The sequence below is a fragment of the Chiloscyllium plagiosum genome, unplaced genomic scaffold, assembly GCF_037043375.1.
Source record: "Chiloscyllium plagiosum isolate Xiang-an unplaced genomic scaffold, Cpla_swu_hap1 HiC_scaffold_21, whole genome shotgun sequence".
NCBI classification, from domain to species: Eukaryota; Metazoa; Chordata; class Chondrichthyes; order Orectolobiformes; family Hemiscylliidae; genus Chiloscyllium; species Chiloscyllium plagiosum.
Genome location: NW_028270159.1, coordinates 45,636,224 through 45,657,275, shown reverse-complemented (window position 1 = coordinate 45,657,275; position 21,052 = coordinate 45,636,224). Strand labels below are relative to the sequence as shown.

At 47.6% G+C, this 21,052-nt stretch overlaps 1 protein-coding gene across 1 annotated transcript; it reads left to right on the top strand.

Annotated features, from left to right (window-relative positions):
• The first annotated feature begins 373 nt into the window (after positions 1-373).
• Positions 374-17,409, top strand: LOC122564647 (POU domain, class 5, transcription factor 1.1-like). The gene is made up of 5 exons (XM_043719737.2): positions 374-1,042; positions 1,446-1,557; positions 8,375-8,505; positions 12,445-12,609; positions 17,164-17,409. Exons 1-5 carry the CDS (start codon positions 374-376, stop codon positions 17,407-17,409), a joined length of 1,323 nt encoding a protein of 440 aa, XP_043575672.1.
• The last annotated feature ends 3,643 nt before the right edge of the window (positions 17,410-21,052 follow it).

Genomic DNA, 21,052 nt, shown 5'->3' with positions numbered 1-21,052 from the left:
CTCTTGCTCATGGGGGGGGGGGGGGATGGAAAATCTGTTAGTATCCATCCACCTATCACATCTAGATTGAACCTGCCCTTTGTATTTTCGTAGCTCGCAGCCGCTGAAATAAAAGCCAAGCTACCCCCCCTCCCCGCAACAACTGTCAATCACTGGGGGAAAGCATCAAGTTCATTTACACCTTCCCCCCTACCGCCAACCCAGCGCCAATAAGAAGGATTTCAATTAACACATTGATCCAATCAGACTGCCCAGTCAAGTGGAACCCACCCTTCCCTTCCTCTGGCTCAATGAGCTGCAAGTTTGAGGTTGGGTTGACCTCTACAACGATGGGCTTTTGTGGCTAGTGTGTGTTGGACTGCTTGCTTATAGAATGTCAGTCAGCCCTGGTCAGGGAGCTAATGGGGCCAGGTCAATCCAGTCTCCCGAGAGACCAACTCTGGTACCTTTTGGGAATGGGGTTGTCCAGGATGTGGGTGCCCAGTTTTATAAACCTGGTTACAATGGTCTCTCGGCCCAGTATCTCTTTCCTTTCCCAGCCCTGAAAGGGGAGTATGGGGGCCACTCTGAGTCTCCCCTTGGGGACTGTGCAGCAGTCTCTCACTCTGGTTACTGGTATCCCTTCCCTAGTACTGAGCCAGTGCCAAGCCATGGAAGCGGGCACCATTCCCAACTGGCAGCAGCTGGAGGATACATCAACCGGCCGGAGGTCAAAACCGAGAAGGAGAGCAGAGGTTACCCCCAGGAGGTGAGATACAGTTCACCCAGCGCCCCGGGCCCTTCCTACCCTCCCCGATGGGGTGGCCCATTCTGGCAGCCGGCCCTGGCCGCCCCCAGCAGCAACTCGAGCTCCGGCTCCTCCTCGTCGTCGTCGTCCACCTCCTCAGGGCCGCTTCCCAGTCAGAGCTATGGGCCCTTCCCCTCACCCCCACAGATGTACCCCAGTCCCTCCCAGCAAAGCGACAGCAGCCAGCCTGTCCAGTCCAACACTGGCTCCACTGAGACAACGAGCGAGGAAGGTCAATCCAGCGACAGCGAGGAGGTAACTCTCTATCTCTCTATGTTCAAAGGCATTCCCTGGCTAACAGTGTCAAACTTTGTATTCTAAGGATTGATGTGTTTTTTTTTTCTGTTGCTTGGGCTCCACCAGTATATCCTTTTTAAAAAAATAGTATCCTAAACCCTTCAGGCCGCCTCCTGCTTGCTCTCTCCTAACTTTATAATGTTTTTGAAAAGTTTGATCTTTCATTCATATGTGATGTTCCAACCCATGAGGTATGTCTGGATATTTTGAAGAGTTTGACTAGAGAACTCTGTCAGTCATTCAGTAATTCCAAGATCATGGTTGAGTGCAGTGGTTGTATTCACTGTGGGATGTTATTTCAATAATCTAAATTCTTGCTGTATGAACAGACCCTCCAATTTCATCCTCTTATCTTTTAAAGGAGTACCCCACCAAAGAGAAAATGGAACAGTTTGCCAAAGAATTGAAACATAAGAGGATTACACTTGGCTTCACACAGGCTGATGTTGGATTAGCTTTGGGAAATCTCTATGGTGAGTGTCCCTTTGTGTTTTGAAGGAGTGATATTTTTGTTTATTGAGATATTTTGCTTTTAAAGCCACTAGTACTGTACTTTTAAACAGTGTATTGCCACTATTTTCAGGGGCAAATACTTTATGATTTGATACCGGATCTGGTGTTTTAAAATGTTACATGTCTTTTGAACTTGCCAACTTTACCTTAGGATGGTGACTAGTTCGGGTCAGTGATTTTTTTTTTTCAGAAATGTGTTGATACAGTTTGTCAATTCAAAAGAATCATCTTTTTTTTAAAAAAAATGCATCAAGGAGGTTGCAGCTGGTGAAAGTTGTTGGGGGAGACTGGTGAAAGAAACAGGTGAATATAGTGTTGAACTTTGACCCCTCGCGTTGTGCAGAATTGCAAGTGTCAGGATTATGTACGAAAAACTGAATCAGGAGTAGGCCATTCAGCCCCATGTATTTCCTCTAATGGCTACTCTTGACAATGGCCTCCTTTCCATTCCCTTTCTAGGCTGGATCCCTTTAGATTCTTGACTCCCCTTGTCAGACAAACCACCTCTGCCTTGAATGCATTTAATGACCCTGCCTCTGGGGAAGGGAAGGGTGTTCCAGCAATTTACAATCCTCCTAGAGAAATTCTCCTAATTCCTCTACTTTTGTAGGACTCTCCTGAAACCCTCAAAAGCAAAATAAGGCTATCCTTTCTATCTAATTGTACTGTTTGAAGTGCCTCTTGTCTTAAACAGTGTTGCAAAAAGTTCCATCATACCATTCAGAATCAGAATGAAATAATCTTTGGTAACAGTTCCTATGGTAGCGGAGTCATAATGGCTTCCACAATGATGAGGTGCCAGGCAGCAAAGCCTGAAATACCGAGAGCCTCACCTAGAGACCTGTGTAGGTGCCGAGCACATGTTGAAACTTGCCAAGCGATGAATGTTTTGGTTTCAATGGTGAAAGGGAATGGAGCAATTTGGACTTGAACAATATTTTGAAGATGATAGAACCATCAGTATTCCTATGCTAGTGGATTTTGGTCAGATAATGAAATGGCCTACTGGTGATGGTCTGATATCATTGCTGCAGATTCTGTGCTGTTGAGCAGTGGCTCATGAAATTCCCAGAGGTTATAGCGATATGGACACTGGGACTACAGCACTTGAAAGTGCTCTCTCGCATTTTATCTGTTGAGGGTAATCTAACCAAGCTGTCTACCCACTGAGTTCCTCTTGCCTGATCAGGCACGGCTCACTGGAGACTAAACCAAAAACCTGTGGTGCTGCAAATCAGACAAACGAAAATTGCTGACAAAAGATGGGTCAGGTAGTATTTCAGGTTCCGTAACACTTCAGAACCTGAAATGTTATTTCTTCTCATTCTCACTCCCATTCCTTCTCTCCAGATGCTGTCAGACCTGCTGAGTTTCTCCAGCAATTCTGTTTTTTGGCTTCACTTATTTGCTTAGGTTATTTTTCCTCCCCTTTTTGTTCGAATTGGAATTGAATCCATGACCCTCCACTTAATGGCTCTAGATTTAGCTGTTGGTGGAGCATGTTATTACATTCATCATCCTCGTCATTCAGGGACTGGAAGCTAGGGTTCTCCTTGAAGCAGACTAAGTCAAGAGATTTAATGAAGATCTCCCAAATTGTGAAGAACTCGAGCATAAATTGTTTTTCACTAAAGTGTCAATAACTGAAGGGCACAGAATGAGCCCAATTAACGAGCATCAGGAGATTATCCATTACTCAAGGGATGTGACGGTCACTGGCTGGGCCAGCGTTTGTTGTCCATCTCTAGTTGCCCCTGAATGTGTGGTAGTGAGCTGTCTTCTCGAACTGCTGCAGTCCACCTGCTGCAGGTAGACCCACAATGCTGTTAGGGAGATAATTCCAGGATTTTGACGCAGCAACAATGAAGGAACGATAATATTTTTCCAAGTTGAGGTGATAACTTGTTTGCCTAGGGAGTTGGGATCTGGAAGACACGACCTGAAGAGTGGATTTAAAAACAACTTGAAAAACTTGCAGAAGGAATTTGAGGAACACTTGAAGGGCTAAGCAGGTTAGCAGAGCTGTGTGAGGCTGTAGAGACTGGGCAGTGGAGACAATTAACTAGCTCGAGAGCAAGTTCAGATGCAACGAATCAAACAGCCTCCTGTATCAGTGTATGATTCTTAAAGATGTTTCTTAGTTTCTGTTGTTGCAGTTTGCCTTCCTAGCAACCAATGAGATGTTTTGATAGTGGGTTTTGTAGTAGTCTTTGACAAAGGAGCTGGCTTTTTTTAAATTGAATATGAAATTCCATGTGATTTTTTTACTGGAACCTGTGCCTAACAGGGCCTTAGCTTACTGACCCAGTTGAATGTTTTCTCTCTGTATTAATGTAGATTGTGTGCTTGAATAGAGCTCACATTTACAATTCTTCATGATCATTTGAGCCACATGGCTGTTCAGTGTTTGGTTTGAAGTGATGCTCTATTCATTTGGGAATAATAGTATTCCTGCTGTGACCTCGGTTCAGAAAGCAAATCTGGGTTAGATTCTCTGTCTGCTTAGACAATAGTCCAGCCACCCAGGTCACTGTCCTGAGTATGTACTGACACTGAGTGGGGCAAACTAATTTTCATGCAAATGTTTCAAATCAAACAATCAAGAATGTGGTGTTATTTGACTGTATATCCTGTTATCATTGTTTTTTATAAGAGCAAAATATTTTAGATGCTGGATATTTGAATCAAACACAGGAGACACTGATGTCAAATATTTGAAGTGATAGTGAGTCAACTCAATGTTGACTTTTCTTTCTTTTCCCCAATAATAGGGTCATAGAGATGTACAGCACAGAGACAGACCCCTCGGTCCAACTGGTCCATGCTGACCAGGTATCCTAACAATCTAGCCCAATTTGTGAGCACTTTGCCCACATCCCTCTCAACCCTTCCTACTCATATACCCATCCAGATGCATCCTGAAAGTTGTGTTGCACGTAGATAGGATAGTGAGGAAGACATTTGGTATAGAACGTAGAAAAGCACAGCACAGAAAACACTGTTGTGCCGATTAATCCTAATGTAAAATAACCTGCACACCCCTGAATTCACGGGTGTCCATGTGCGTGTCCAGCAGGGGCTTGAATGTCCCTAATGACTTCTCTATTGGTCAGAGCATTGAGTATAGGAGAATAGAGGTGTGTTGAGCTGTACAGGATGTTGATTAGGCCACTTTTGGAATAGTGTGTGCAATTCTGGTCTACTTCCTATCAGAAGGAAGTTGTAACATTTGAAAAGATTTATAAGAACGTTGCCATGGTTGGAGGGTGTGAGCTGAAGGAGAGGCTGATTAGGATGGGGCTGTTTTCCCGAGAATGTCGAAGCTGAAAGGTACTGCCACTCCGCCCATCGGATCAAGATACTGTTGTAATCTGAGGTGACTTTCTTTGCTGTCCACTACATCTCCAGGTTTGGTGTCATCTGCAAACCTATTAGCAATACCTCCTATGTTCACATCCACATTTATATAAATGACAAAGCAGTGAGCCCAGCACCGATCCTTGTGGCAAACCACTGGTCACAGGCCTCCAGTCTGAAAGTAACCCTCCACCACCACCCTCTGTCTTCTACCTTCAGGCCTGTTCTGTATCCAAATGGCTAATTCTCCATGTATTTCATGAGACCTAACCTTGCTAACCAGTCTCTCGTGAGAATTTTGTTGAATGACTTAACTAAGTCCATATAGATCACGTCCACCACTCTGCCCCCATTATCCTCTTTGTTATCACTTCAAAAAAACTCAATCACATTCGTTAGACATGATTTCCTGTGCACAAAGCTAAGTTGACTATCGCTAATCATCCTTGCCTTTCCAAATTCGTGTAAACCCTGTCCATCAGGATTCCCTCCAACATGTCAGGCTATAGTTCCCTGGCTTTTCCTGACCACCTTCTTAGATTCCAGCACTTTCTGTTTGTTCCTGTTGACACCATCTATTTAACCTTTTTGGCTGACATACCACCACCTGCCGTCTAACCCTAACTTCATTCAAAACATAGGCCCACTAATCCTGACTTGTACCAACTGCTGTCAGCTCCCTACCTGCCGATCTATATTCACTTCTCAGCTCCTTCCCTGGCTCTAAGGACCTGTTGGGACTTGCTGCGATAGTACCCTGTTATGGGGAGATTGCTGTGTAAAAGTGAGAGAGAGAAACAAACTCTTTCTAAACCATCTGGCAAACAGGCTGGTTTTATGCTAAAGTTATGGATTCCATGAAAAGTTGTGATGTCTGGTTGTGATCTGTCCATCTGTTCCTACAGTTGGATACCAATGTCCTGCCCCCCCCATCGTCCCACCCACCCATCGTGTTCCTCGTGGGTTATGTTGCCCCCTGTTGGTCCAGTTACCAGGTAGATCTGAAGCTGAGTGCATTGTCCCTTTCTGTAGTCGCCCTCTTCTGCTTCAAGTCTCTCAGTAAATCATTTTCATACTTGGAAATCATCTTGGAAAACCAGTGTTTCTCTAACTTCCTGCATTTGAGAACCAACCAGTCATATGTCCTTTTTCCATCCTGGAATCTTTATCTCTGCCATTAGTCAGAAGTCTGGAAGCTTATCAAAGGCTTTCTGTAAATCCTTGATGTACCGTGGAAAACATTGTTCAGTGTACAATTTGCCAGTACAAATGTATTAAAAGCTGGTTTGTAATCGGGAAGGGCATCGAAGGTTTATCGGGGAAAGGCAAGAGAGTGGAGTTGAGGGTTATCCAATCAGAGATGAGCTCTGGTAGAGCAGACTGGATGGACTGATTTCACCCTTTTAATTTATGGTTGCCAGCTGTTTGAGAAATATTTCAAATGAATTGTTGACCTTTTTTTGGCAATTCTGTAATTTATTGACGTAAGGGCCAAGTATAGTCCTTGGGTGCACCAGGGCAAAGATGATTAGACCAGAGATGCAGACAATTTAGTCCTGAATTTAAAGTCACTTGTTGTGATTGTTTCATTGTGAAAACACTATGGAAAGATGTCTTAGAGCCACAGATGTACAGCACAGAAATACCTCTGGTCCAACTTGTCCATGCTGACCAGATATCCTAAATAAATCTAGTCCCACCTGCCAGCACCTGGCCCATGTCTATCTAATCTCTTCCTATTTGTATACCCATCCAGGTGTCTTTTTAAATGTTGTAATTGTACCAGCCTCCTCCACTTCCTCTGGCAGCTCATTCCATACATGTACCACCCTCTGCGGGAACAAGTTGCCCCTCTGGTCCTTTTTTATAAATCTATTTTCCCCTCTCACCCATAACCTATGCCCTCTACTTTTGGACTCCCCACCCCAAGGAAAGATCTTGTCTATTTACCCTATCCATGGGAAGGGGAAGGATAATGTGGAGAAATTATTCACTTTTAGTTGGAAGAAGTAAAAGCTCTACTTGAATGGATTCTGAAAAGATTTACAAGGATGTTGCCAGGATTGGAGGGTTTGAGCTACAAGGAGAGGTTGAACAGGCTGGGGCTGTTTTTCCTGGAGCATCAGAGCCTGAGGGGTGACCTTATAGAAGTTTATAAAATCATGAGGGGCATGGATAGGGTGAATAGCCAAGCGCTTTTTTTTTTATTTCTCTAGGATAGGGGAGTCCAAAACTAGAGGGCATAGGTTTAAGGTGGGAAGAGGCAAGATTTAAAAAGACTGAGGGGCAATTTGTTCAGTGGTGCGATCAGAAGAAGTGATGGAGGCTGATATAATTACATTTAAAAGGCAATTACAGGAATAGGAAAGGTTTAGAGGAATATGGGCCAAATGCTGGCAAATGGAACTAGATTAGTTTGGGATATTTGGTTGGCATGGATGAGTTGGACTGGAGAGTCTGTCTGTGCTATATATGTCTGACTCATAGACTGTCTGGTTGTGTATAAGGCCAATAGGATGTTAGCCTTATTTGCATTGATAGGGCGTGCAGGAGTAAGGGAGTCTTGCTATTTGTTCTGCAGGTTTTAGGTAAGACCGTACCAGAGTACTGGACGTGTCTGGTGAAGGGTCTGTTTGGTAGGTGCCTATGGAAGGTTCATTGGGTAAGGTCCTCCTGAGGGGAGGAGAGATGGAATCTAGTGGCCTTGTACACTCCAGAGTTTAGAGTGAGAGGTGATCTAATTGGGACGTAACATTGAGGGGACATGACAAGGGAGATCCAGCTGTTCACTGGCTGGTGATTAACAAACTAGTGGGCAAGGATTCGGGATAAGGGATTGGCCAGCATATCGGACTGAGATGAGACCTTTCTGTACTGTGGTCTAGATGTGGTTGCAAGTGTTCACTATGCTGTCCTATCTTCCCACCCCACCCCTGGGTGGAACAGTAGGACTGTTCATTTTAATTAATTAATCCTGCTGAAAGGCAGTTCAGGCTTGGATCTGTGTGACCACTTCCCTGTTCCCAGTTTTTGTTCTGATGTGTGTTCAGATGGGAGCTGCAATGAGGTGGTTTTCATCCTCGCCTGACATCGACATTCACTCTCTCTCTCTCTCTCTCTCGAGGGAAGGGATAGCAGTTCAGATAGCAATTTCTTTCCCTTCTGTCCCTTACTGGTCTGAACCAGAGAATATTGTAAGGCCAGTTAATATATATGAATCATTTCTGTGTAAACGTACACGTTTGCACATACTTTAGTATTAGGTTGAGCTGTCAGTGAAAGGGCCACTTCCTGGTGCCTAGGCGTACACGCTTCTCTCTTTTTCTCCCCCCCCCCCCCCCCCCCCCCCCCCCAATAAAATACTGCTCACTTAACACCTTGATACTCCTGGTGACAAAACTCCTTCCTCTGCTGTTCTAGGGAAGATGTTCAGCCAGACCACCATCTGCAGGTTTGAAGCACTCCAGTTGAGTTTCAAAAACATGTGCAAGTTGAAGCCAATACTTCAGCGTTGGCTGAATGACGCGGAGAATAATGGCGGCCTGCAGGAGGTAGGTGTCCTCTCAGTGTTTTAACACCCTGCTATCGAGGTATCTTCTGGATTGGGTAGGACAGAGTCTCTACAAATGACTTTTCTGGAAATGTTTGAAGACTCGACATGGATTCTGTTGCCCACTTTAATGACAGTTTCTTCAGCATTTTGTTTTAACTTGCCTGGTGAGGTGTTTGGGAATTGTGATAATGTATTCCTGTTTCAATAACGTTGTTTGTCTGTGATTTGAAGTGCACATGAAAACTGGTTTAAAAACAAGTGCACTCATTACCTGTATTTAGATTCTGATACTTCCTGGTCTGTATGTTCATTATCCATCCGTATCTTATCCTCACTCTCTGAAGCAATGGTTTGGCATTCTCCTCAGCTGGTGCATTTGGCAAAATGTTGGACTCCAAGCTTGCAGTCTTTATTAAAGTTGGAACAGGTTTACCACACCAAACTACCAATATACCAAATGGGATAGGCTTTGAATGCCATCCATGATGTGCTGTGGGGCACTAACTGCAGCAGAATTCTACACTAATACAACCTGCAACCTCATGGCCTGGCATACCCCCCCGTCCCCCCCCACTCAACTATTACCTGATTCCTAATGAAGGGCATTTGCCTGAAATGTCAATTCTCCTGTGTCTTCGGATGCTGCCTGACCTGCTGTGCTTTTCCAGCAACACACGCTTGACTATTACCATCAAACCAAGGGACCAGGCCTGGCTCAATGGAGAGTGCAGGAGGGCATGCCAGGAGCATCACCATGTATACCTAAAAATGAGGTGAAAGCCTGGTGAAGGTACCAAACAGCACTACTTAGTGCCAAGCAGCAAGTGATTAGAGCTAAACGGTCCCACAATAAATGGATCCGATCTAAGCTCTGCTGTCCTGTCGCATCCAGGTGTGAATGGTGGTGGGCAACTTGGAGGTGGAGGATTCACAAATATTCCTACTCTCATTGATGTAAGAGGCAAGAATGTCAATGCAAAAGATAAGGCTGAAGCAATCTTCAGCTACAAGTCCTGAGTAGATCAATCCTCCTCCAGTGGTCCCCTAGCATTATACATACCAGTCTTCAACCAATTTGGTTCACTCCTCATAATATCAAATGGTTGGAGACACTGTATACTGCAAAGGCAATTGGCCCTGACAACATTCCAGTAATAGTATTGAAGACTTGTGCTCCAGAACTTGCTGCTCCCTGAGCCAAGCTGTTCTAGTACAGTTACAACACTGGCAGCTACCCAGGAAAATTGCCCAGGTATCACCTTTACATAAAAAGCAGGCCAAATCCAACCTGGTCAAATACTACTCCATCAGTAAAGTGATGGAAGGTGTCATCAACAATATTATCAAGCAGCACCTGCTCAGTGACATCCACTCAGCACCTGACCTCATTACAGCCTCAGTTCAAACATGGACAACAAGTGAGGTGAGAGTGACAGTCCCTTGACATCAAGGCTGCATTCAGAGTGTGGCATCATGGAGCCTTTACAAATATGGTATCAGGGGGCAAACTCTCTGCTGGTTGGAGTCATATCTGGCACATAGATAATTGTGGTTGGGCAGTCATCTCTGCAGGAATTCTTCAGGGTAGTGCTCCCAGCGCAACCATCTTCAGCTGCTTCATCAATGACCTTCCCTCCATCATAAGGTCAGAAGTGGGGATTACACAATGTTCAGCACCATTTGCAATTCTTCAGTAACTGAAGAATTGCAAATGTTCAAATGCAACCAAATCTGGACAATATCCAGGCTTGGCCTGACAAGTGGTAAGTAACATTTGTGCCACACATGCCAGGTGATGACCATCTCTGATAATAAACAATAGGTGCAGGAGTAGGCCATTCTGCCCTTTGAGCCTGCGCCACCATACAATATGATCATGGCTGATCGTCCTTAATCAGTATCTTGTTCCTGCCTTATCTCCATAACCCTTGATTCCACTATCCTTGAGAGCTCTATCCAACTCTTTCTTAAATGAATCCAGAGATTGGGCCTCCACTGTCCTCTGGGGCAGAGCATTCCACACAGCCACCACTCTCTGGGTGAAGACGTTTCTCCTCATCTCTGTCCTAAATGGTCTACCCTGTATTTTTAAGCTGTGTCCTCTGGTTCGGCACTCACCCATCAGCGGAAACATGTTTCCTGCCTCCAGAGTGTCCAATCCTTTAATAATCTTGTATGTCTCAGTCAGATCCCCTCTCAGTCTTCTAAACTCAAGGGAATAAAGCCCAGTCGCTCCAGTCTTTCAGCATAAGGTAGTCCAGCCATTCCAGGAATTGACCTCGTGAACCTATGCTGCACTCCCTCAATAGCCAGAATGTCTTTCCTCAAATTTGGAGACCAGAACTGCACACACTACTCCAGGTGTGGTCTCACCAGGGCCCTGTACAGCTGCAGAAGAACCTCTTTGCTTCTATATTCAACCTCTTATGAAGGCCAGCATGCCACCCAGCTTAGTATCATCAACAAATTTGCTAATGTTATTACTAATACCATCTTCTGTATCATTAACCTATATTGTAAAAAGCTGCGGTCCCAGCACTGATCCCTGCAAACCCCACTGGCCACTGTCTGCCATTCTGAAATGGAGCTTTGTTTCCTGTGTCCTCTGGACACAGGAAATAAACTTTGTTTCCTGTCAGGCAACCAACTTTCAATCCAAGTTAGTACTTTGCCCCCAATACCATGCACCCTAATTTTGCTCACTAACCTCCTATGTGGGACTTTATCAAAAGCTTTCTGAAAGTCCAGGTACATTACATCTACTGGATCTCCCTCTTCCATCTTCAGTTATATCCTCAAAAATTCCAGAAGAATAGTCAAGCATGATTTCCCCCTCATAAATCCATGCTGACTCTGACCTATCCTGTTACTACTATCCAGATGTGTCGTAATTTCATCCTTTCATAATAGACTCCGGCATCTTTCCCACCGCTGAGGTCAGACTAACTGGTCTATAATTTCCTGCTTTCTCTCTCCTACATTTCTTAAGTGGTACAACATTAGCCACCCTCCAATCTGCAGGAACTGATCCCGAATCTATCCAACTCTGGAAAATAATCACCAACGCATCCACGATTTCTCGAGCCACCTCCTTCAGTATCCTGGGATGTAGACCATCAGGCCCCAGGGACTTATCAACCTTCAGACCTAACGGTCTCTCCAACACCAATTCTTGGCAAATATAAATTCCCTTAAGTTCAGGTCCATCAGCCACTGTTACCTCCGGGAGATTGCTTAGATAAGAGACTATCTAACCACTGTCCCTTGATCAATGGTGTTGCCATCACTGAATCTCCCACTATCAATCTCATCTTTGCGCTTACTATTGACCAGAAACTCAACTGGACTCACCACATAAACACGGTGGCTACAAGACCAGGTCAGAGACTGGGGATACTGCGGGGAGTGACTCCCCAAAGCTGGTCCACCATCTAAAGGTACAAGTCAGCAGTGTGATGGAATATTCCCCACTTGCCTGGATGAGTGCAGCTCCAACAACACTCTAAACTTGACACCATCCAGGACAAAGTCTATTTGGCACTACATCCACTCAGATAAGTGTTACTGTCTACAAGCTGCACTGCAGAAATTCACCAAGGATCCTCGGGCAGCACCTTCCAAACCCATGACCACTTTCTTCTAGAAGGGCAAGGGCAGCAGATACATGGGAACACCACCACCTACAAATTCCCTTTGAAATCATTCACCATCTTGACTTGGAAATATAAGTGCTGGGTCAATATCCTGAAATTCCCTTCCGAGGGAGCTTTGTGGGTCTGTATGAGCTGTAGTGGCTCACCATCACCTTCTCAAGGGCAACACCTGAGCAGTAAATGCTGGCCCAGCCAGTGGGGGAAGGTAAGTGTGTGTGTGTGTGTGTATTATTTCGTCTTTGCATTCAAAAGTCCCAAATGTAATAATTGCTCATTTTCCCTAGATTTGTAACATGGAGCAGGTTCTGGATCAGTCAAGGAAACGAAAGAGAAGAACCAGTATTGAGAACGGTGTGAAGAGAAACTTGGAGACCTACTTCATGAAGTGTCCTAAGCCTACCAGTGAGGAGATCTCCCAGATTGCTGAAGATCTCTGCTTAGACAAAGAGGTGAGTGATTTGCTTATTTAATGACCAGCTTTTATTGCATTTTCAAATGTGTACACACTTCAGGGATATTATCTGTAACCCATTGCCAAACGTTTGGTGATGGGCTACAGATATTGGGACAGTTCATAAGCCCTGGCCAAATGCAACAATTTGACAGATTCTGTCTTTAATCGTAAAGAGCTGGATTGGTTTAGGGAGGAAACTGGAATCTGTGTTCTCAGAGCTTCTGGGAATCTTGTGTGGAAGAGGCCAGGATTGAAGCAGCCTTGATCATTGTTGCAGGGTTGGGAGAGATTTAAGTGATGTGTAGGAATTTGAAAAGGTGCTGGTACCAAAATGGTGGTACTGCCTAGTTCGCAGCCTCCTTACCATGTTGCATTCTTTCAGAAGTTTGGCTGCAAAGCAATAGGGCTATCCTGTGTTTGTGAAAAATGCTACGTAACAGCACGCCTTTATTATCACATCACTCTGGGCTTCTAGATGTCATTGAGGATTATCACATGGACTCATGGGGGAAATGGCGAAAATGGTATAGAAATGGGAAGAGAAACCCATACAGTAATTCTTTTAGTTCGGACTTGATCAATGCAAATGGAACCAGACAGGTACTACTTATCTACTTGAGAGGAAAGGTTTATAGTTAAGAGTATATTTGCGATTTTGATAAAGGCTGTTTGTTATGGAACAGGTAGAAACCGGATAGAGGCTTTTGAAAGGAGCTCTGGTAATGAGCATGGATCTGGGTAGTGACAACTCATCACCTCAGGGGATCTCCCATCCACCGCCTCCAACCTCATAGTCCCACTACCCCGCACCGCCCGTTTCTACCTCCTGCCCAAAATCCACAAACCTGACTGCCCCGGCCGACCCATTGTCTCAGCCTGCTCCTGCCCCACCGAACTCATCTCTGCATACCTCGACACGGTCCTGTCCCCCTTAGTCCAAGAACTCCCCATCTACATTCGGGACACCACCCACGCCCTCCACCTCCATGATTCACTTCCCCGGTCCCCAACGCCTTATCTTCACCCTGGACATCCAGTCTCTATACACTTCCATCCCCCATCACGAAGGCCTCAAAGCCCTCCGCTTCTTCCTCTCCCGCTGACCCAACCAGTACCCTTCCATTGACACACCCTCCTTCGACTGACTGAACTGGTCCGCACTCAACAACTTCTCTTTCCAATCCTCCCACTTCCTCCAAACCAAATAAGTAGCCATGGGCACCCGCATGGGCCCCAGCTATGCCTGCCTCTTCGTAGGATATGTGGAACAGTCCATCTTCCGCAGCTACACTGGCACCACCCCCCACCTTTTCCTCCACTACATCGATGATTGATTGTATTGGCGCTACCTCATGCTCCCACAAGGAGGTTGAACAGTTCATCCACTTCACCAACACCTTCCACCCCGACCTCAAATTTACCTGGACCATCTCCGACTCCTCCCTCCCCTTCCTAGACACCTCCATTTCTATCTCGGGCGACCGACTCAACACAGACATTTACTACAAACCGACCGACTCCCACAGCTACCTAGACTACACCTCCTCCCACCCTGCCCCCTGTAAAAGCCCCATCCCAAATTCCCAATTCCTTTGCCTCCGCCGCATCTGCTCCCAGGAGGACCAGTTCCACTACCGAACTACCCAAATGGCCTCCTTCTTCAAAGACTGCAATTTCCCCCCAGACATGGTTGACGATGCTCTCCACCGCATCTCCTCCACTTCCCGCTCCTCCGCCCTTGACCCCCGCCCCTCCAATCGCCACCAGGACAGAACCCCACTGGTCCTCACCTACCACCCCACCAACCTCCAGATACATCGTATCATCCTCCGTCATTTCCGCCACCTCCAGACAGACCCGACCACCAGGGATATATTTCCCTCCCCTCCCCTATCAGCATTCGGAAAAGACCACTCCCTCCGTGACTCCCTCGTCAGGTCCACACCCCCCACCAACCCAACCTCCACTCCCAGCACCTTCCCCTGCAACCACAAGAAATGCAAAACTTGCGCCCACGCCTCCCCTCTCACCTCCCTCCAAGGCCCCAAGGGATCATTCCATATCCGCCACAAATTCACCTGCACCTCCACACACATCATTTACTGTATCTGCTGCACCCGATGTGGTCTCCTCTACATTGGGGAGCCAGGCTGCCTACTTGCGGAACGTTTCAGGGAACACCTCTGGGACACCTGCACCAACCAACCCAACTGCCCCTCCCACTCCGCCAAGGACATGCAGGTCCTTGGCCGCCTCCATCGCCAGACCCTGACCACACGACGCTTGGAGGAAGAGCGCCTCATCTTCTGCCTAGGAACCCTCCAACCACACTGGATGAATGTAGATTTCTCCAGTTCCTCATTTTCCCTCCACCCACCTTATCTCAGTCCCAACCTCTGGATTCAGCACCGCCCTCTTGACCTGCAATCTTCTTCCTGACCTCTCCGCCCCCACCCCCCTCTCTGGACTATCACTTTCACCCTCACCTCCTTCCACCTATCGTATTCCCAGCACCCCCCACCTTTTATCTCAGCCCGCTTGGCACACCAGCCTCATTCCTGAAGAAGGGCTTATGCCCGAAACGTCGATTCTCCTGCTCCTTGGATGCTGCCTGGCCTGCTGTGTTTTCCAGCACCACACGTTTCAATTCTGGTCTCCAGCATCTGCAGTCCTCACTTTCTCCTAGTGACAACTCCGCCTGGGAGATAGGGCAGTGGTTTGCAAAGACTGGGCAATTTAAAATCTGAGCCAGTACTTGGTTTCTGACCAGAGCTGATGCCTAGGTACTGGATGCGTACGTGGACGTTGGTGTCTTTGTCCACCTTTTTGGAGTATCTAAACACTGAAAGCAACTGTTGTATTGTCTTTGTATGTAATTGAGCCGAACGTAGGCAAGTTAGGGTCAGATGGACTTTTATTTTTAAAGAAAACAAGAAGCTTTGAGATTAAGCAGAGGCTGTTTTTTTTTTTTTAGTCCTTGTTCCTGTATTACTGGATAGATGCGCCCTTCCTATGTTTTGCCCTTCAGTTATTTGTGTATGCTGACTGGCTTCAGCAGCCATTTTTAGCTCTTCCCAAACCTAACAAAATTTGATTGAATTAAACCTATCGAATTGTTAATTTTGTATAAAAGCCAAGTACTGTAGGAATCTTAAATTATGAAGATGAATTTCCTCAATGCTCAGCAAACCAAACAGTCTCAGCTGATTAGAAATTGATAAGTGTAATGCCTCTAGTCAAGAAAACAGATGGAAAACCAGTAACTACAATAAGTTGGGCTAATGTCAGTCATGGGGTAAAACACTGGCAATCATCATACAGTAGGCTGTAGCAGAACAACTAAAATATGTTGAAGGAATCAGGCAGTGTCAACATTGGTGTATAAAAGGGAAATAGTGTTTGAATATAGTAGAGACCTTTTTTTTTTCCCTGAGGAAATAACCAGGACAGTTGATTAAAGGGGACCCTGTAGATGCGGTGTACTTAAGTTTCCAAAAAGCACTTGCTAAGGTTCCCAAAGGTTTCAAAACACTTTTCAAAGTTCTAACCTGTACAGAGGACTGACTGACTTTTTTTTTAAAAAAAGTGTAAGGATGAATGGGTCATTTTCAGATTGGCAAGCTGTTACTGATGGAGTGCATATGAACCAATGCCACGGTCTCCACTCCTTACAATCACTAGCAATGACTTGGATGAAGGAGGCAGATTGTGTGGTTACTAAATCAATTGAGGGAGGGGGGGGGGCTGCAAAAAGTAAATTGGAAAATTCCGGAGAGGGCATGTGTCTGTAAACAATTGAAGATAGATTGTAAGGTTTGGCAAGAATTTGGCATGTGGAGAGTGAAATTGAGAGGTTTGGCAGGGAGAATGGAAAAGCTCTAATACAGGTACAGGAGATGTGTGCTCTGGTTCTTGCAAAATGCAGTTAGTATGTAGATGCAGCAAGTGATTTGAGGCAAATCAGCTGCTGATGTTTACTCCAAAAGGAATTGTTCAAGAAGGGGAAATGGGTGTCATGGATAACTTAACGGATGTGCAGAGGATATTTTCTGTCGTGGGGAGGAATCCAGAACTAGGGCACGTTAAGTTTGGCACCGCCCATTTCAGACTGACTTGATGGGCCATTTTTGTTCTAAGGGCTGTTCATACATGATCAGAGTGCAATGTAGGCTGGGTCTCTGGACTTGCTCATCCAATCAAAATCTTGATAACCAAAGACTCCAGAGGAGCAGATAGGAGTGAGATGAGACAGCAGTTAGCCATTGCTTTGTAAATGGCAGAGCAGGCTCAAGGTGCTGAAAAACCTCCACCTTAAAACTTATGCTCCTGGAGGCGATGGCACAGTGGTAATGCCAGTGAATTAGGAACCCACCACGCCAGGAGATTGCTCTGAGACGAAGGGCTCAAATCCAAGCACAGTTTGAGTTCAGTTAACCAATCTGGAATCGAAAGCAAGTCTGAGTAATGGTGACTGGGTTAAAATAAAAAACATTTGGCTCGCTGATCCTTCTTGAGACTGATCTTTTTTTTTTTTCTGACTTTTCTGTAGGTGATCAGAGTTTGGTTTTGCAATAGACGACAGAAAGGGAAGAGGATGACTCTACCGTGTATGGAAGAGAACGATGTACAGATTCCTGAGGGGAGTCCACTCCACCTGTCTCCCGGTGCTCTGATGTTACCTGAGCCCACAGCAACCCAAGGATACAGTGCAGCTATGGTGCCACCTCCCATGTATATGACCCCCTTCCCTCAAGCTCTGCACCCGGCTGTCTCCATGGGCAACCACACCAGTTAGAGGGTCATCTGACTCGAGTGCATGGACCTATGATTCTAATGATGTGTTGATAGAACCAACCTGAAAGTCTAAACTAGGAACTAGGTGAAGGATTCATTTGGTACTAAATCTTAACCCAGCCTTTTTCTCTCTGATTCTCCCTTTGCTCAACTTCAATTCCAAATGGGATTTGAGCACTCGAGCTCATTTTGAGAAATATTTAATGGGAATTCTCTAACTTATTGGAATACTTTGTGGCTTTTAATGTATGGAATATTTTACAATATATTTCCTCTGTTTTTCTTACAGTAGGTCTAGTTCTCTTTACATGGAAGATGATTCTGAATATTTTAAATGATTTATAACATCCTTTAAACTATCCAGTGCTGTTGAATTACTTGCTGTTGAAAGTTCCTTTCAGATGGGGCCTGTTCCAGAATGCAAGGCCCTGCCTCAATGAATCACTATCATAAACTTATCAATGTGTCTGAAATCAGCTTCCATTATTCCCAGAACCTCTTTAATTTGTGAAATTGTCCATCCCAAAATCTGTTTGCTTCAAATGCATAATGTTGATTTTTTTTTATTTTTGGTTTCAAATATCCATCCCTTAGACAGGAATCTGCCAAGTCAGTGTTTTAAGAGATTGGAAAGGTTTAATTTGTTTTTTGAGGTTTTTCCAGAAGGTTACACACACGGTGAGGCTGATTGTGTTCACCAGGTGGGGCTGTTTTACAAAGGCCAGTCTGGTGGCTGGTATAGGGCCTGAGGGTGTGTTTCTGAAAATTAGCTGGCTCAGGAGAGCTCTGAGCCATCAAGAAGGCCTAAAGGATAAGCCCAGAACCTCGACACACAGTCCAAAAATAGGTAATGTTGCAATCTGCTTTGTTGTCAGATGTGAAAGTTTACTCAATAGGACACAAGCCTGCCCTACTTCAGTTCGATTGCCTGAAGACTCCCTAACCCCAAGGCTATGAGCAAGAGATTTTGTCTTGATGTGATCTCTGAGGACTTGATGAGCCAGCAGTCAAAATCTCTAGCTGTCTCTGATCTGTTTAATGCTTTGTAGGGTTGAGGGGTGGCAGAGCATGGAAGTTGAAGAGCCAAGTCTTCACCTGAAGATGATATTGCTCAAGGACAATATGGAAAGAGCGACAATATTTCCTCCTCGCCTCTTCAAGGTGTTCTAGGTTACATCTGGGTAGTCTTGGCAATGGGTGGAGGCAGGTGAAGAAGAAATCAAGTTGGACTGTTAAGTTCAATCAAGTAGAGCTGATCAATGGAGAATGGAGGACTTACCACACTGGCAGGCATTGTGGTGACTGGGCTTTGGGTGGCTGGGGGTGTGGTTGAAAGCAGCTCACTGGAGCTTAATTAGTGGGTGGTGGGAGAACATGAGCTGGGTGCTGAGGTGAAGTAGGTGAAAAATTGATGGTTTCAAACCTTGAGTGCCCAACTGGGAGAAGAGCTTCATTCCTGCCTTCCAAAGGAATTGTCCATAACAAAGTTGTGGGAGACTTGAGAAAATCCTTTTAAAGTAAAGGAAGAACATACCAAGATAAACAACTTCTGTTACATAGAAAACAAAGGACCTCAGATGAAGGTTCACCAGCCTGTAATATGAATCTCTCTTCCCCCCCCCCCCCCCCCCCACTTCTCTCTCCTTCTTCCCCCCCCCCCACTTCTCTCTCCTTCTTCCCCTCCCCCCCACTTCTCTCTCCTTCTTCCCCCCCCCCCACTTCTCTCTCCTTCTCCCCCCCCCCCACTTCTCTCTCCTTCTTCCCCCCCCCCACTTCTCTCCTCCTCCCCCCCCCCCGACTTCTCTCTCCTCCCCCCCCGACTTCTCTCTCCTCTCCTCCCCCCCCTTCTCTCTCCTCCCCCCCTTCTCTCTCCTCCCCCCCTTCTCTCTCCTCCCCCCCCTTCTCTCTCCTCCCCCCCCTTCTCTCTCCTCCCCCCCCTTCTCTCTCCTCCCCCCCCCTTCTCTCTCCTCCCCCCCCCTTCTCTCTCCTCCCCCCCCTTCTCTCTCCTCCCCCCCCTTCTCTCTCCTCCCCCCCCTTCTCTCTCCTCCCCCCCTTCTCTCTCCTCCCCCCCCTTCTCTCTCCTCCCCCCCTTCTCTCTCCTCCCCCCCCCTTCTCTCTCCTCCCCCCCCTTCTCTCTCCTCCCCCCCCTTCTCTCTCCTCCCCCCCCTTCTCTCTCCTCCCCCCCCTTCTCTCTCCTCCCCCCCCTTCTCTCTCCTCCCCCCCCCTTCTCTCTCCTCCCCCCCCCTTCTCTCTCCTCCCCCCCCTTCTCTCTCCTCCCCCCCCCCTTCTCTCTCCTCCCCCCCCTTCTCTCTCCTCCCCCCCCTTCTCTCTCCTCCCCCCCCTTCTCTCTCCTCCCCCCCCCTTCTCTCTCCTCTCCCCCCCTTCTCTCTCCTCCCCCCCCTTCTCTCTCCTCCCCCCCCTTCTCTCTCCTCCCCCCCCTTCTCTCTCCTCCCCCCCCTTCTCTCTCCTCCCCCCCCTTCTCTCTCCTCCCCCCCCTTCTCTCTCCTCCCCCCCCTTCTCTCTCCTCCCCCCCCTTCTCTCTCCTCCCCCCCCTTCTCTCTCCTCCCCCCCCTTCTCTCTCCTCCCCCCCCTTCTCTCTCCTCCCCCCCCTTCTCTCTCCTCCCCCCCCTTCTCTCTCCTCCCCCCCCTTCTCTCTCCTCCCCCCCCTTCTCTCTCCTCCCCCCCCTTCTCTCTCCTCCCCCCCCTTCTCTCTCCTCCCCCCCCTTCTCTCTCCTCCCCCCCCTTCTCTCTCCTCCCCCCCCTTCTCTCTCCTCCCCCCCCTTCTCTCTCCTCCCCCCCCTTCTCTCTCCTCCCCCCCCTTCTCTCTCCTCCCCCCCCTTCTCTCTCCTCCCCCCCTTCTCTCTCCTCCCCCCCCTTCTCTCTCCTCCCCCCCCTTCTCTCTCCTCCCCCCCCTTCTCTCTCCTCCCCCCCCTTCTCTCTCCTCCCCCCCCTTCTCTCTCCTCCCCCCCCTTCTCTCTCCTCCCCCCCCTTCTCTCTCCTCCCCCCCCTTCTCTCTCCTCCCCCCCCTTCTCTCTCCTCCCCCCCCTTCTCTCTCCTCCCCCCCTTCTCTCTCCTCCCCCCCCTTCTCTCTCCTCCCCCCCCTTCTCTCTCCTCCCCCCCCTTCTCTCTCCTCCCCCCCCTTCTCTCTCCTCCCCCCCCTTCTCTCTCCTCCCCCCCCTTCTCTCTCCTCCCCCCCCTTCTCTCTCCTCCCCCCCCTTCTCTCTCCTCCCCCCCCTTCTCTCTCCTCCCCCCCCTTCTCTCTCCTCCCCCCCCTTCTCTCTCCTCCCCCCCCTTCTCTCTCCTCCCCCCCCTTCTCTCTCCTCCCCCCCCTTCTCTCTCCTCCCCCCCTTCTCTCTCCTCCCCCCCCTTCTCTCTCCTCCCCCCCCTTCTCTCTCCTCCCCCCCCTTCTCTCTCCTCCCCCCCCTTCTCTCTCCTCCCCCCCCTTCTCTCTCCTCCCCCCCTTCTCTCTCCTCCCCCCCCTTCTCTCTCCTCCCCCCCCTTCTCTCTCCTCCCCCCCCTTCTCTCTCCTCCCCCCCCTTCTCTCTCCTCCCCCCCCTTCTCTCTCCTCCCCCCCCTTCTCTCTCCTCCCCCCCCTTCTCTCTCCTCCCCCCCCCTTCTCTCTCCTCCCCCCCCTTCTCTCTCCT